The sequence below is a fragment of the Cynocephalus volans genome, chromosome 8 (assembly GCF_027409185.1).
Source record: "Cynocephalus volans isolate mCynVol1 chromosome 8, mCynVol1.pri, whole genome shotgun sequence".
Taxonomy (NCBI): domain Eukaryota; kingdom Metazoa; phylum Chordata; class Mammalia; order Dermoptera; family Cynocephalidae; genus Cynocephalus; species Cynocephalus volans.
The window spans coordinates 140,455,794-140,473,422 of NC_084467.1; the positions used below are offsets into that span (position 1 = coordinate 140,455,794).

Genomic DNA, 17,629 nt, shown 5'->3' on the forward strand with positions numbered 1-17,629 from the left:
AAATATGATTATGTATGTCCAGAGTGTAGCCCAGAGATCAGTGAGTGCTAAGATCTCTGTAACAATTGCTATAATTATTATTCCTATATCTTGAAACTATCCAAGAGACAATGAAGCCCATTGCCCCAAGTGGCGGTAGGGGTGAGTTCACTGAGACTGGATAACTTACGAATGAGGGACTCAGAAAGGACCACAAACAGAAGCTGGGATATACCTAACTTTCCAGTCTGATGTCAGCAAAGGCACGTCTCTTTCTCCCCATAGTGAGTTTGTTAAGTCTGGCTCATTTTGTCACTTCCTGTTTTCTTCCATGGCTTAGTGCTGCCTTCGGTGGCAAAACCCTGGCACACTTCTCTTATATTTTTGCTCAATGGTGACTTTAAGGAGCCAGCCACTTGTGGCTTTTTTGGGACACTCATCATGTGAACGCAATGACTGCCCATGTTTGATGGAAGCAAAGTGGCTAAAAGCAGTCTCTTTGGCTGAAACGTTAGAGCCATACAGGCCATGTGAGTGCCAAATGGGGACCAGCAGCCTAGACGGGGTAATTCAAAATGTAACCCCCTCCCAAGTCTGAGGCCCAAGGAGGGAGAGGCTAGACAGCTCCTCAAACAACATTATGAATGGGAAGGAGTTGGTACATTGTTTCTTTCTCTTAAAAACCTAACCCTCTACATGCTGGACCTTCCATGTTGATTTTAAAAGAAACTAATAAGAAGTGAAGTGAAGCAGAAAGAACCAAAATATTATGGACTGCTCTTGGAAAGAGAAACAAACTCACTGTGTACTCACAGAAATGTGACTGTGAGGGTCAGGTTTGAAATACTGAGACTAACGCTGGTGTTTGGCTTTAGGAAACCTGTCTCTTGCCTTCTACAATTTCTCATCTTTTGATCATAAGTGAAACTGAGTATCATGGTTCTCTTTAATATCCCAGTGAAGAGTAAGTTAAACAAATCGTACCCTCTGGACAGTATCTGAGTCAGGATGGGTGATGTTATGCTGGGATAGCAAACTGTGCCAAAATCTCATTGGCTTAATACAACTATGGCTTACTTCTGGCTATTCAAAGTCTGCAGTCCTGGTGTCTTTCCTGGGCAGCTGCTCTCCATCTGTTGAGGCAACGTTCCAGGCTGTTTGAAATTTCTGGCTTCTCCATATCAACACATGCTGCTATGATCCCTGTGGCTGGACTGGAATGGGATAGGAAGGGGAGGGTATGGAGACTGAGTAGCGCAATTTACATCTTCTCCAGAAAGTTACACGGTCATGACTAATTTCAAGGGCAAGAAGAAAGTGTATTCCTCCTGTGTATCTGGAATAGAGGAGAATGGATAAGGGTGACAGTAATAATGGCTGTCACCGATAGTTCTTTAAACAACCCAGTTATCAACTCATTTTGGATTTTCTTTGTATTATGCCTTTAAGGAAAATCAAACGAGTATTTTGATTTGTACAATATCACAAAATTTTCAAGGCCCTCTCAGGTGTTTTAGCAAACATTACCTCCAACCTATAAAACATACAGTTTATAAAGAAATCTTTTTTGGAATATCAAATAAATTAAACTTTTATTACTTAAGATGAAATGTCCCTCCAACCTGGAATCTTCCCATTAGCCATGTACCAGCCCTCGGGGGTGAGATGGTGTTAAAACAAAGGACCTTTTGCACACCATACCCAAACCTGCCTGGATAGGATAAAAAAAGTCCCAGACTTTGACAATTTTAAATATATAGGAAAAAAGCATTCTTCAGAAAAAATCTAGCCTATTTCTGAGCTCTTTTATCATGGGCCACAGTGAATAATAGCTAAGAGTTATTGAGCATTTACTATGTTAAAGTAGTCTCATTTAAATTTTGTCACACAGTAAGAAATACACTTTTATTATCCCAATTTTACACACAAAGAGAGGTCCCCTAACTCTTCCAGGTCTTCACAGGCCAAGTTTGGACCCAGATGGTCTAATTCCAGAACCCTCCCTCTTAACCATTACCCTAAACTGCCTCCCAAATACTCTTAAAATAAGTCTTAAGGGAAATGGAGCAATTAATTGCAGTCTGCATATAAATAAGTGCTCTTGAAACCACTGCCCTGACCATCATGGTGACTGTGCATCCATTTGGTCCTGGAGAATAGCTGAACAGTTATCCCCGGCCCTGGATATCCATCCAGGTTGTTTTCCAGCCCTGGAGATCAGGAGACAGATGGAATTCTGTTTTCTGACCCTTTCACTAACAAAGCACTCTGCATGTTTCTTGTGTCTTCCAGTTGACTGTCCTCCAATGGAACCCTCCCAGTTTGTCTCAGTTGTTCCTAAATATCCAGACAAGATGGGATTTGATGAGGTAGGAAAGGTGTCTGTGTGTGTGCACGTGCACACATGTGCGTGTGTGCAGGTGCTTGTATGTTTATATTGGAACACAGCCTGAGTATATCTGACAACCAGTGAGACTGAACTGGCTGATGAAAAGGCATTGAGGTCTTGAGAAAACTACTCGGTTTTTGTGATGCCTCCATTTTCTCATCTTAAAAAAGGAGGATCATGGTAAAATGAGTTAATCATTGAGTCAGAAAATAGTTACTATTTAGTAGTGAAAGTAAATTGGATTTTTCTAGGATATTGCCATGTCTTAGCAAGCTTTTTATCAAGGTTCAAGGGTAGGGTAGATGGAGATATGTTTTAGGTACTGGAGGACTTTAACTTAATTCTGCCACGTCTAAGTGGGTAGACACCATTCTGGAACATTCCGTGCTTTATTTTCTTTCTGCTATTCTTTATGGAAAAAGGTCAGGGGGCAAGTTTGAGGGAACAAAGAAAGAGAAAAAATAAACTTGTTCTAAAATTCTCCCTTTCAGCTGGCAAGAACTTCACCATATCTTTCTGTAGGTCATACTTATTATTAAGTTTCAATTGTACAAAGAAGGAAGCAGAAATATAAAGAGGTGCCTCTCTTGGTAATATGCACAACAGATACTTGTCAGGGCCATAAGTGTGACTGCAAGTCACTGACTCCTTCCTGGGTCCCTCCTGTAGCTGCTGATCAGTATTCAGGAGGAGCTGGTGGTCTAGACTGGGGAGATGCTGTAGGCCAGACTTAGTGCTTTGCACTCACTGCCACCGCTTGATTGAAGGAAAGTGCATTGCTTAACACTGTAACATGTATACATGTCCTCAAAGTACAGCCATCAATTTTCTTCTGTTTTATTTTTAATTGACAAATAATAATTGTTTATATTTATGGGATGATATGTGATGTTTTTCACAGAGAGCTGCTGGAACTGGGAATTGGGATTTCTTCTACAAATTTAATTTGGAGCTAAACTTCAGAAACAGGAAGGAGTATTTCATGAATATTGAATGCAAAAGAGTTAGCAGTTATCATGCTGTTTCTCCAGAAGGCAGAATGAGACGAGGTGAAACTGAGGGCAGTGAAGATTCAGAGCCTGGGGTGGGGGCGCAGGGGGAGGAGATGCAGTGGACTAAGAGGCACAAAGCCATACTGTCTACCCTAAATGGGTCATTGTGCAGTTATATGTGTGTATTGAAACAGCACACCATACTCCACAACTGTGTACAAGTAAATGTTAGAATACGTTTTTTAACAAAGGAGCTAGAACCCAAAACAGTGGACGGATGGAGTCAGACAGGTGTAAACAGAAGCTGACCCAATCACACTGTATAAACATGAAGACAGAGACAAGGATGTAAGTCACAGTTTTCAAAGGACATAGGAATCATCAGCCTAAGTCAACCAAAGGTCAACATAAAAAGAGTAGTGGGGTCTTGCCAGGTGAGTAGAGTACAGATGAAGCAGTGTGGGGTACGCCTGTCTAGGGGATCTTAGTGGAGATCAGCTCAGTCACTGGGAGAAGTAATTATATGAGCAAAAATTGAAACCCTGCTGCGTGATACTATAAAAGTGGATGAATACACGCCATTATACATTTGTCAAAATCCACAGAATGTCCAAAACCAAGAGTGAATCCTGTAAAGAGTAAACCATATAAACGATGGACTTCAGGTGATAATAGTGTGTCACTGTAGGTTCATCAGTTGTAACAGTAGCAGTCTGCACCACTCTGGGATTTTGACAGTGGGGAGGATGTGCATATGTGGGGGCTGGGCACACATGGGAAATCTCTGTAACTTCTGCTCAATTTTGCAATAACCTAAAACTGCTCTAAAAAATAAATTCTATTTAAACAAACAAACAGTCAGGGCTACAGAGAGGGTTGGCCCATGCCACACAGCTTCCACAGATCACTGTACTTTTCCTTCCCTACAGCTCTCACTTTTCTAGGTGAAAGGACCCAAGTATCTTTATATATATCTTCATTTTTCCTCCTAAAAACACATTCCTATGAGGACCAAACCAAAGCAAATAAAATGGAACAAGACTAGGATCTCCTAGTTCTGGTCTTCACTTAGCAGGAAATGGTATAAGTACTGGGTCATTCCTAGAGGCCTGGAAAATGCCAACTCTAGCAAGTGACACAGGGACTACTTCCCTGAGCCCAAGGTAATTATCTCTCTGCCTGGAACAGAGATGGGAGGGTGGAAAAAGGGATTTTCAAGGGCCTTGTCAACCCTCCCAGCACTCTGTGACCTCGTTGGTGGTGTCTGGGCTACATTTGGCTCTGTGGCTCTTTTCTCTGTTTACTGTTCACTAAGTATGAGCGAACTGTCTGTGTTTTTCCTTCGTGGCTACAGTTTTTATTACACTTGTCCTGACGGGGCCTGCAACTGGATTGGTATTTACTAAAGTCTCCTAGACTGAAGGTTTCTGGTTTAAGGGGACTTTATTAGATGCATTTCTGTTTATTTTTTTGTTTTGTTTTGTTTTTGCTCTCCTGGAATGACCCCAGGTGGCTGCATGTTTACACATGAGGAAGTGCCCTGTCCTTCATGGAAAAAAAATATGTATATTTTACAGACATGTTCCATATCTATAAAACTGGGAGATGGAACATGGCCCATCAGAGTATGATTCTAAACAAGGAGAAAATGAAACCGAACAGAACACAACCCATTAAGTTATAAAGTCCCAAGTAATAAGGCAAATAGAGTCACGACAGAAATTATGTTTTTTTTTAAAAAAATAATTACCCAGTTAGGTAAACAAAGAAGTAATAAAATCATGATGCACTTAACCTACTTTGCCCTAAATCAGGTAAATAATTTCTTCAAAGAGGACATCTTGCTTCCTCATTTTCTTTGCCCAGGGATTTATAAATGGATACAAATGAGAAAATTTTGCAAGGAAATGTTGAAATTTTAGTTAGTATACCTTCTGATCCCAGTAAAACATGTATTCATGACCATGCGAACCAAACCTTAACGCAGTATAATCTGAACTCTAGGTTGGTTATAAGACAAAGTTTTTTCTTTATTCTGGCTTTAGCATAAAGCAAACTTTATTATAAATCTCATATCATAGAAGTTTTAATCTATAACTGAGATTGAGAGATGAGTTTCTTCAACTCCCTCTTTTTCCACTGGACTCAGAAACAGTCAAGGTCTTCCTCAGAGTCATCCGGTGGCAGTCAGGATGAAGCCATTGTCATCTGATGTATTCTTGTAGCTTTCTTCTTCACTACGCTGTGTGTCATCGTCATTTCTTGCTGGCAGCTGAAGTCTCCCAATTTTGGAGGACTAGTTAACAATTCAAAATGAGTTTATTACTGCTTGTAGCAAGGAGGCTTTATTAAAACACTAATTAACCTGTAATAGCATTCATGAGGCTTTAGGTACTTCTGGGGTTCCTTTAATCTGGGAATAGTCAGGACAACCTCATGATCTGTAACTCCTTGTAGTGACCTCATGACATGTATATATTCAGGGCAGCCAATAGAAATTTAGGGGCTAAAGTGAGGGGCTACAGGTGGACCCAGCCTTCATGGGGGAGATCTGAATGCATATTCTCTGGTAGTTCATGGACTATTAGGTGTCCTCTACAGCATCTCCTGCAGATCCACATGATGCAGAAATTGTGCCTTTCCCATTCCCCATTCCTTCTTTGTCAAGGAGCTGCCCCCAAGGGCAGGGACACTTCTCTTTACTTCTTTCAGAAAAATTCCCTTGTCTTTAAGGGAGTTGGCAAATTCCAGCAATGAAGCTATTGAAATTGAGACATTGATAATTTGGTTTGGAACCTTTGGAAATAAAGCAATGTGTTAAGACTTTAGATTTTTCTTATTCTTTGAATGACTTTAAATTTATGTACAGTGGATGAAAATTATAGCGACACTAATATGTAGTATTCCTGAGGGAGGAGGGTTATTATCCCACTTTTACAGATGAGGAAACTGAGGCATAGGAACTGGTCCGAGGCTAATGCTTAGCAAATTAACAGTCAGGACTTGAACTCAGATCTGCTGATATGTTTCACCCCTTGTGAAACTGCCTCCTACACCTTAGTGTTATATGTTTTGGGTTTAATTCTTTTTGGCCTCTTTTTTCATCTTTGAAAAGATCGAAATTGACAAACATTTACTGGGTCAGTTCTGTGGTGTGGGGGGTTTTGGGGGGTTTTTTTTACATTGTACATTTTTATGGGGCACAGTTTGTTGTCTCAATACGTGCGTATATTGCATAATGATCCAATCAGTATAGTTAGCATATCTATCATCTCAACATTTACCAGGTCTTTCCAGTTTTAACATTCAAGGGCTTCTTTTCTGGCCATCTTGAAACATACAATACGATATTATTAGCTATAGTCACCCCAGAGCAGCAGAACTTACTCTTCCTGTCTGACTGTGAGTCTGTAACTTTGTACCAGTCTACCAGCATTTCTCCTCCTGTCACTGGTGACCACTATTCTACCCTCTGTTTCTCTCTCTCTTTTTAATTAGTTTTCCTTAATTGACCCATGATAATTGTATATTTTTATGGCATGCAAAATGCTATTTGGGTATACCTCCTGAAGCGTAACTTGTCGAACTTTTCTTTCTCAAGAGCAGGGAGGACGTGCTTACCCATGAGCCTCAGAGAGACAAAGAGAGGGTTAAGTCACTACAAATGACTGAGTTCTGAAAGTAATTCAGTTTGGAGCAATATCATTTGCCCTACAGAGACCTCCTATGAAACATAAACAAATCTTCCTCTCAGTTTTCCCTGTCCTTGCCACTCCTTATTCTACCCAAAACGTTGGTCTTCACATTTACTGAACTTTTCAAACAGCCTAAAATAGACTTGAGTCATTTGTGTTTCTTTTCCATTTTTCTTCCTACGTTAGATTTTCATGATAAACCTCAAACGCAGAAAGGACAGGCGGGACCGGATGCTGCGCACACTGTACGAGCAGGAGATTGAGGTCAAGATTGTTGAGGCTGTGGATGGAAAGTGAGTTGGGGTTTTTTCCTTCCCTTGCAAATGTGGCTGCAGTGGGATATGCCTTCTGCAAAAAGAGTTGGTGGGACTCTAAGACTCTTCAGTCACTGGAGGACAGACACATTTTTTTATATAGCCATGTGCCACCTGTAGTAGCACTTAAGTTAATTTCACCCTGTAGAGCAGGCCTGAAATCCACTCACCATGCCTGATCTTCGGTTTTCATTACACTGAAGACTCATGCTGGGTGTAGTTTTCCCCTGTCTTTGGGGGTTCCTGCAGTAGCATTGGTGGTTTTCTGCTCTCTGTGGTGTAATAGAAAGAATGTGGTCAGAACCGTGTTCAGAGCCTGACTTAGAGCACTGTGCTGAAACTGGGCGACCTGAAGAAAATAAACAGAAAATTGCACAAAGGGTTTTACGTCCTGTTGCATGAGATGCCTGCCACAATCCGCTTGGGGTGATCATGTTGGCCACTTTTCCCAGAAACGTGGCAGGAAAGTCACCTGGTTGGATTCCTTCAGGAGATTTTGTTGTTGTTATTTTATTTTGTTTTGCCTTGCCTTGCTCTTTTATTTAGCATCCTAAACCATTTCAACACATTGATTTTTACAAAACGTGCATTTCCATGTTATTTGTTAGTGTGACTTTGTTCTCTTTTATATACTCCCAAGGAGTGTGGACAGCAGCTCTTGAAGTTCTGGTGACTCCCTTAAGAGAATTTTATCACTGTGGTCTGGACACTCACATCAGAGTCCCCAAGGAGTGTTAAGAGGGCACTTTCCTAAGTCCCATCTCAGACCTGCTGAGTTATGACCTCTGGGGCTGGGCCCAGGATCTGGAGGTGATTCCTGGATAGGGATTCCATATAAAATACAGGACCAGTTTAATTTGTCTGAAACATTGCATGGGGCTTAGTTATACTAAAAAAAAAATTATTGTTTACTGAAATTTAAATTTGACTGAGTGTTCTGTGTTTTTACTTGCTAAATCTGGCAACCCTATTTCTGAGTGCAGTAGTAGAGTTTGGGAACCACTGGCTTCAAATACCCGCAAGATCTCCAGACCTTTTCATAGGCCACATGAACCAGGGATGCTAGTTGAGTTGTGAGAGTTCTTTATATGTTCTGGATATAAATCCCGTATCAAATATATAATTAAAAAGAAATCCTCCCAGTTTATGGATTTTCACACTTTCATGATAGTGTCCATTGATACTAAAGAGTTTTTAATTTTGATAACATCCAATTTGCATTTTGTTATTCTCATTTCCTGTGTTTTTGGTGTCATAGCTAAGAATTCATTATCAAATTCGAAGCCATAAAGACTTGCTCCTGTGTTTTATTCTAATAGGTCTACAGTTTTATGTCTTACTTTAAATCTTTATCCATGTTAAGGTAATTTTTGTAGATGGTATAAGATAGGGGAACAAGTTCATTCTTTTGTACATGGTTATCCAGTTGTTCCTGCACCCTTTGTTGAAAAGACTGTTATTTCTCCATTGAATTGTCTTGGCATCCTTGTCAAAAATCAATTGACCAGAAAAGAAAGGGTTTATTTCTGAACTCCCAATTCTGTTCACTTGATCTATCTGTCTCTCCTGATGCCAGTACCACAATATCTTGCTGATTATAGCTTTATATATAGGAAGTATGAATCCTTCAACTTTGTTATTCTTTTTCAGGATTGTTTTAGCTATTCTGGGTACCTTGCATTTCCATATGAATTTTAGAATTAGCTTGTCAAATTTCACATTTAAAAAAAGGCAGCTGGGATTTTGATAGGAATTGCATTGAGTCTATAGATCAATTGAGGGTTTATTGCTGTCTTACCAATATGACGTCTTCCAATTCATGATCATAGGATGTCTTTCTATTTATTTAGATCTTCTTTCATTCTTTGAATGATGTTTTGCCATTTTCAGTGTAAAAGTCTTGCATTTATTTTGTTAGATTTATTCCTGAGTATTTTACTCTTTTTGATCTATCATTCAATGAAATGTGTTTTGCTCTTTTTGATGCTATGGTTAAATGAAATTGTTTCCTTAATTTTGTTTTCAGATTTTTCATTGCTAACTGTATAGAAATACAATTTTTTTTCTTGGTGGCTGGCAAGTAAGGGGATCAGAACCCTTGACCTCAGTGTTATAAGCACCATGCTCTAACCAAGTGAGCTACCAACCAGCCAACAATTGATTTTTGTATCTTGATTGTATGTCCCGCAACCTTGCTGAACTCATTTATCAATTCTAATAGTTTTTTTCTTTGTGTGTGTATATTCCTTAGAATTTTCTATATACAAGACCATGTCATCTGCAAATAGAGATGTTGTTACTAATTCCTGTCCAATCTGGATAGCATTTCCTTTTTTTCCTGCCTATTATCCTGGCTAGATCCTTGACACAGTATTGAATAGAAGTGGTCAGCACAGACATTCTTGTTCCTGATTTTAGGGGAAAAGTATTTATTCTTCCACAATTAAGTATGATATTAGCTGTGGGATTTTTACAGATGACCTTGATTGGGTTGAAAAAGTTCCCCTTTAAAACCATTTTGTCGAGTATTTTTATTGTGAAAAGACATTGGATTTTGTCAGACGCTTTTTCTGTATTTATGGAGATGATCGTGTGGCTTTTGTCTATTAATATGATGCATTACTTTCATTAATTTTTATATGTTAAACCAAACTTGCAACCCTGTGATAAATCCAATTTGGTCATGCTGTACAAGTATAATCCCTTTTATATGTTGCTGGATTCTGTTTGCTAGTATTTTCTTGAAGATTTTTGCATCTATATTAATAAGAGATATTGGTCTATAGTTTTCTTGTGATGCCCTTGATTTTGTATCAGAATAATACTGGCTTCATAGAATCAGTTGGTATGTGATCCCTCTTTTCCTATTTTTTGGAAGAGTTTGTGAAGGATTAGTATTAATTCTTCTGTAAACATTTGGCAGAATTTTCCAGTAAAGCCATCTGGTTCTGGGATTTTCTTTGTGGGTAATTTTTTGATTACTAATTTAACCTCTTTACTTGTTATAATAGGTCTATTCCGAATTTTTATTTCTTCTTGAGTCAATTTTAGTAAATTGTATCTTTCTATCAATTTGTCCATTTCATCTAGGTTATCTAATTTGTTGGCATATAGCTGATACAGCTGTTCATAGTATCCTTTCTTTCTTTCTTTTTTTTTTTTTTGGTGGCTGGCCAGCACAGGATCCAAACCCCTGACCATGGTGTTATCAGCGCCACATTCTCCCAAGTGAACTAATCAGCCATCCCTGATCGTATTCTCTTATAAGCCTTTTTAGCTCTGTAAGGTCAGTAGGGATGTCTCCTCTTTCATTTCTGATTCTGATAATTTGTGTCTACTCTCTTTTTTTTATTCATCAGTTTAAGGTAAAGGATTTTCAATTTTGTTGATCTTTTCAAAGAACTCACTTTTGGTTTTATTGATTTTCTCTACTGTTTTTCTATTCTCTAGTTCATTTATTTCCACATAGTCTTTGTTATTTCCTTCTTTCTGCTTGCTTTTAGTTTGTTCTTCATTTTCTACTTTTTAAAAAAGGATGGTTAGAGTATTTATTTGAGATGCTCTTTTCTACTATAGGCATTTATAACTAAAACTATACCTCTAAGTACTGTATTAGGGTCATCACATAGGTTTTAGTATGCTGTGTTTTCATCCATCTCAAAGTATTTTCTAATTTCCCTTGTGATTTCTTATTTGACCCAAGTACAACAAAACTATTATGACCTTTTGGCTTATTTGCATAAGTCTTCTGAAAGCTTTTAAAGAAGCTTTACTGTGTTTGTAGACTAAAGTTTTGCACAAAGAACACTTTTTGAGAGAGAACATGCAGCTCTCCCCCACCCTTTGTTCCCATCCTGTGAGCTTCTGCTCTCTCACATGCCCATGCATCTCTCGATTTTAGAGCCAAGTACAAGGAGCATTATGAATCCAGGGACTTGAAGGCCTTCTCTGCAGAACCCTTGCTCATCTACCCCATACACTACACAGGCCAGCCGGGGTATCTGAGTGACAGAAACCTCGACCATCTGGGACAATGAGACAGTGGCCACCGACTGGGACAGGACACATTCCTGGAAGTCCCAGAAGCAAGGTCACATCCACAGCAATGCCAAGAACACAGAGACACTGCCGCCACCAACCTCCCTGGACACTGTGCCTTCGAGGGATGAGCTGTAAAGGCTTCCGGGAAGTGTGACCCACACTGGTTCATCATCCTTTGGTTTTTCTAAAGGGCTACTCATCTGTTTGCTCCAGTTGTTTTTTCCCCCAGTGGTCACAGTCATCTAACCAAAGTGGTCTGATGTGATTGATCAAAATTAATATATTTTTGACAGTGGAGGGGAATAGGGAATTTAAACCCAAATTTCCTAAGATGGCTAAAAGATAAGCTTTATGGGACACCCAGTTCTTCAGTTTTCATGTGATACTGCCTCCCACATCAAGCCACATACGTGGCTCAGAGTCTTGTCCAGCAAAAGGTGATCACCAAGCTGTCACATTGGTAACTGGGGAGTCAAGACAGCCAAGCCAATCGGCCCACATTTATTGGTCTTAGTTGGTCCATTTTCTGTGACAGACATGACCTTGAAATATTATATTAATTGGGCTTTTTATTTAAAGGAATTCTGTCATAAGCCTTAATGCAAAGTGGATTGTTTAATAGGGGTGGGTATTTGGGTCTGGCTGAGACCTGGCCCTTGACCATCATGGCAATTGGAGAGCTCATAAAGAAGTGTCCGGTTTGCCAGTGGACATAATTTGGTAGATTTTTGAGGATTTGTGTAGATATTTGAGGAAAAGAGAACTCAACTGTTGGCCTTTTCTTATGGTGGCCACTGGAGTCAGGACGCTCTATTTATAAAGACAAACATAATAATCGGGGTGGGTGCGGGCGTGTCTCTGCCCGGGTTGCTGCTTCAGCATTCCACACTCTCTGCTGCGCCCCTTAGCCTGGGAACGACCCGCAGATGTGAGTTTTATGAGTCACTGATAACAGACAGAGCACATCTGCAAGCCAGCACCTGTCCTTGCCTGGGTTTTTCATTATATTTTGAATTATTTATTTTACAAAATATGGGGGAAATATTGCCTACAGGATAAGGCAGAGAAACAGAGGTTGTGAGCTTTCGGTGCCCCCTGGGGAGGGGTCAGTGTGGACATGTTGGTTCAACGATCTGATTCTCCTGAATTTCCCAGCCCGACTCTTGCAGGGAGTCCTGTTGATGGGCGATTCTAACCATTTGGAAAGAAATGATTCTCCATCTAAGGTGAGAGACCTCGGTCAAAAACAACGGGCAAGTCAACCTGTTTAGGCCAATAACCAGGGAAGCTCTCAGTCAGAATCCTGGGCAGACACCCTTTCTCCAAAGATGTCCCCTAAAACTCCTTTCTGCTTTCTGCATAGATTGATTTTACGTAAAATGCAGAGTTGGACTACACGATCTCCTCCCACTCCACAATGTGTGATCCTAGGATATCTCACGGTGGTTTTGTTCAGGTTTATGTTCTCACATTCTCAAGCGTAAAATTTTGCTTCCACAAATACCCCCCACCCCACCCCGAGGCGTCCCGTGCACGCATCCTTCTCTCTCAGTGTTTGTGCACCTCGGCAGCCATGTGGTGGAGGCTCTGCTGGCCCAACAACCCGAGCTTCGCATTCATGGGTGGGAGCCCTTGGGAGCAGAGCCCATGGGTGGGGCTGCTGTGTGTACAGGCTTAGTGCTGCCCGGGGGAAGGCCGCCTGGTCTCAGGACGACACTGCAGCTTGCCTTCCGCAGGACACCAGCCTCGGCCTCCCTCCCTGATGGTGCTGAAAGTCTTCTACACTGACTAATAAGCCAGCAGGCTGAGGAAAGGGGTTTCATCCGACTCCAATTTTTACTGCTTAGACATAGCTGTCCGAGCTTGACTCTTGCCTTCTAGAAAAAAAGAAAGGGCATCTGGGAAGCTGGTGAAAAATGGTCATTCTTAAGATTTCCTTGGGTTTTTGTATTTTGTTTTCATATTTGAGTGTGTGCAAGTGTGCATGTCTGTAATAATTTTTTTAATGGGGTGGGAGGTGTCCGTGGGTGCTAGGAGTGGAGAAAGATTGAGTTGATTTTTGTGTTGTTTTGTTTAATAAAGAAATTTTTTTTTCCTTTTCCCTGTCAGCTGGTCTGACAGGTCTAAGAATTCTCACTCTTAAAAGACATTGGACTTAAATACTAGAATTTTCGATCAGGATGGTTTTACTGTGAATGATGTTAGTTGAGCACAGGGAGAGGCTGTGGCAGCAGAAGGGCGGGCCTGACGCCGGCTGGCAGTAGAGACTGAAGAGGACTCAATAACAGAGTGAGAAGAAATTTCAGCTTCCCAGGGCAATCGAGAGGGAAGTGCTGATGCGGAGAGGGGAGAGGGGTGACAGGGCGGGATCACGAGAGGACAGAGTGCTTTGAGAACTGTCTGTTCCGTCTCAGTTAGACAGGTTTCTGTCTCCCTTAAAAGTGACAGAAACCCAACTCGATTTACCTCAAGCGGGAAAGGAAGCCATTGGGTTACCAGCAGGAACAGATCCATCTCAGGCCCGACTGGGTCCAGGCAGTCGAGCTACGCCCTGTCTCTCAACTTTGCGGCCTCGGATTCATTGTTTTCATGACCCTCTGGCAACCCTAGATCCAAACCTTCCAATCCTATGGCCCAACAGGCAAGAGGGTCTTTCCTGTTAGCCCCAGCTACAAGAATCCCAGGGAAACACTGACTGGCCTGCCTTCAGTCAGGTGCCTACCACTGTGGCGAGGGGCATGATGGGGTCTCTGAGCAGGGCTGAGGGGACCTGCTGGGAGATGAGAAGCTATAGCTACATCATCTTTCATTTATCTGCCCATGAACTCCTTGGATTAAAAATTTTTTTCTATTCATATACATATTTATAAAATGTATGAATGCTCTGTCGCATGTATGATCACTTTTGGAAGTTTTTTTTTTTTTTAACCTTTTTATGTTTCACATATATAGGGGTTTTAAGTTTTCAACGGGTGGAAACATTGATTTCTTTTTTTTTTTTTAAAGACAATTCATGATACATATTTGTGGGGTACAAAGCTAACTTTCAGTAGTTGTGTACAATGCGTGATGGTCAAATCAGGGTGGTTCGCTTATTCATCAGTCCAACATGAAAGCATTCTTTGTGTCCATTAACCAGTTTCTCGTTAACCCCCATTTCTCCCCCTCTCCTCCCCTTTGCCACATGTAGGAGCCACAGTTCTTTTCTCTCCTTCCAAAAAATGTTCAACATATTATTGTTCATTTATTATTTCCTTCAGCACTTCTGTGATTAGTCTTGGCTAATTTTAAGTTTAGCTCCCTAAATATACTCTCTTCCATATCCTTCTGCAACCTCTTCCCATCAGAAATCAAAGTAAAATAGGGAAAGTCATTGGTTTAAAATCCTCCTTCCCCCCAGCTTTTTAGCTAATACCAACGTCAGCTTGCTGTGAGGCCCCCTCCCACAAGAAACGCACTTACACGCCACTCGTGCAGAAAAGGGCAGTTTATTCACTCCAGCTGGCCAGTGTCTGTCTTCCCAAGGAGCAACCAAGGAAGAGCGGCATCGGGCCTTGGTCTTGTGGGATTTTCAAAGGCAAAAACTACATCCCGTTGGCACACGGGTTTGTCCAGGTGCACAAAGCAACCTAGGGAGCTAGGTCACAGAAGCCAAGAATGATTTGTTAGAGCAACCAAGCGTACAACTTTTCATTGTGTATGGTTCCTGTTCCCATGTAATAATTCACTGTGTATGGCTCCTGTTTCTATGCAATGGTCTTTGTTTCTATGAGGTCAACAGTTTCTCATGCGGAAGCGGGGGTAGTCTGCAGGTCAGACGGAGGGCAAAATGGAGTTACTTAGGTTAAGCAAGCAAGTCTACAGAAGCAGATAGCGTACATTACGAAGGTGTAGGGAGCCCTATTTCAAGCTCAGTTGTGGTACAACTATTTCACAATATGGTGTCAGTCGCTAGATTTCTATACACAGTCTGGACAGTCAATAATCAAATCTGCTGTTGTTCCATTATTGATGTACTTTTAACCCAAGGCTACTAGAAAAAGACTAGTTGTAGCTAGAATTTGAGTTGAAAAAGCTCTTTAAAATTGAAATATGGTACTCTACTGTAAAGAGTAAACCCATTCTTCCCCCCACCCCCACTCTCTCTCTCTCCTTTCAGAGAAATTTGCTGCCAGAAACATCTTCATTCCAAACCTTGCAAGCAGAATTGATCCTGAAATGCTTTAAAAGGTGTGTTGAGCCCTGTGTTTTTTTATTTGCTTATCTTTGCAGCCTTTTAGAAGCTTCTAGAAAACTCCCACACTATTTTTCTCCACATTTGCTCTCAAGTTTGCTGTATATTCCCATAAGACATCTGTGCCAAGTGCTTACTGTTGGTGTCAACAGTGAAGGGACCGTGTCCCTTGGCAGCCTGACAGGCAGAAAGGGAAGACAAATGACCTATGTCCCACACCCTCTCATTTCTCTTCTTCCTGAGGCTCTTTTATGAGGAGGTCTTCAAATGAGGGGTTCATTCATGATCTGGTGAGCCTCGTTTATCAAGCCCATCTTATGTGAAAGGCTCTGATTGTTTGATCTTGTTCTCTCCGTTCTTCTCACTGTCCCACTAGGCAAATAAGAGCTAGTTTGCTTTTTCCCTCGTTCCTTGCCTCTCAACTTAAGTGAAAATCTTTTCCTCCTTGAGTAAAAGGCAAAAAAAAAAAAAAAAAAAATTTAAAGTACATAATTACGATCTTTAATGAACTAGATAGGCCTGAATGTAAGGGGATTGCTGTTTTTCCAAAGTAATCCTCAGAAACATGTCATTCATAAACATGTCTTGGCATGCTTAAATATGTAATCCTTTAGAGATGTGGTTGAAACCTTCAGGTGACTACTTGTATAGTTTATGAATTCAGCTACGTACATATTTTAAATCATATATTATGTAAAAAAATCATATTAATTTAGAAATCTTTTTCCACACTCACATTTCATGAAACAATTTAAACTTTTCAGATGCATCTGACATCAGTGTTTTCACAATTACTTAGTCACTAACTTTTTGAGTCTCCTTATGTTTCCAAGGCATATCATCTGCATGTCTAATTTGTTTGGAATAAAATGCAGCTTGAAGTTTTAGTTCCAAGCCATCAATACTAGACAGTATCCACCACGTGCTGTATTATTCTTTCAAAGTAACTGTTAAGAGGCTGCTTGCAATGATACACAGAAATGATGACTAAATTAGAAATGATTTTTTTCTCATTTAGAAACAAAACTGACTCTGTCAGACAACCTCTACAAGTATCCAAAGTGATCACAGACTAAAGTCAGTATCTCAAACTAATACATTACCCCCAAACTTTGTGTGCAAAATAAACTAGAGAGTGCCCTGTACAATGGGACTCAAATAAATACAAGGTAGCAACCACTTCTCTGAAGGATAATTTAAAAAAAGCAAAAAACACAAAAGAAAAACCTTGCTTGTATTCTGGCATATACCATAATGTAGTAGAAAATTCAAGGTCTCCTGATAATACTTAATTGAAAAGTTAGAACTTTATCCCATCTCTCAAAATTTCAGTTCCTTATGTTACTGAAATGAAAGCTCATAAATGTGAGTGCTACATCTGCTGTCCAGCCGTCATTTGGTAGAAAACATCATGAGGTCAACAAGACAAAACAAAACAGAACAACATGTACGTTGGTCCATTTCCCTGCCTGGTCCATGTTTTCTCTGTCCCTCTCCGTCTTCTCCATCACAGAGTTATGTGTTATGCAAGATAAACCCCTGTAATACAGAGATAATCATGCTTAATTTGTTTCTTACATGGGGCCATATGTATGTATGTAACTGATGCGCCATGATAATTTGACAATGCAGAAACATAACTTTTGGTTCCTTGTCACTTATGATCTCTTATAATTATAAAAACAATAACAATAAAAATAAAAGCTCTTGCAGACAACACCCCACCTCAGATGCCAGATACCACATTAAAGCCTGTGTGCATTAACTGAGTTAATACAGAGAAAATGCCAAGCACAGGCCCTGCCATGTGGTAACAGCACTGTAGGCATCAACAGTGATTATTATTGCTGTTATTTTTATTAACTTTTTATCATTTAATCATCATAACAACTATATGAGGTAAGCATTATCACAGATGACAATATTAAGGAAACAGAGGTCTATTCTACAAGTGGCCAAGGTCAAAGAGTTATTGGCCAAAAGAA

General features: G+C 40.3%; 2 protein-coding genes across 5 annotated transcripts in view; one reads left to right on the forward strand and one right to left on the reverse strand.

Annotated features, from left to right (window-relative positions):
* Positions 1 to 12,693, forward strand: part of LOC134384026 (procollagen galactosyltransferase 2-like) — a 235,169-nt gene extending 222,476 nt beyond the window's left edge. The window contains 3 exon segments of the mRNA XM_063105641.1: positions 2,272 to 2,348; positions 7,242 to 7,348; positions 11,271 to 12,693. Of these exon segments, the coding sequence (XP_062961711.1) occupies positions 2,272 to 2,348; positions 7,242 to 7,348; positions 11,271 to 11,406 (320 nt within the window). The 3' untranslated portion in view covers positions 11,407 to 12,693.
* The window catches only part of LOC134384028 (uncharacterized), a 202,866-nt gene that overhangs the window by 1,281 nt on the left and 183,956 nt on the right, over positions 1 to 17,629 (reverse strand). For 3 of the 4 annotated variants that reach the window (XM_063105643.1, XM_063105642.1, XM_063105644.1), the window contains 2 exons: positions 7,540 to 7,641; positions 5,505 to 5,656 (listed from right to left, as the gene is read on the reverse strand). In XM_063105643.1, the coding sequence (XP_062961713.1) occupies positions 5,534 to 5,656; positions 7,540 to 7,641 (225 nt within the window). In that variant the 3' untranslated portion in view covers positions 5,505 to 5,533. Of the gene's footprint in view, positions 1 to 1,056; positions 1,194 to 5,504; positions 5,657 to 7,539; positions 7,642 to 17,629 lie in introns of those variants that run through there. The other variant, XR_010024237.1, reaches the window with a different exon arrangement.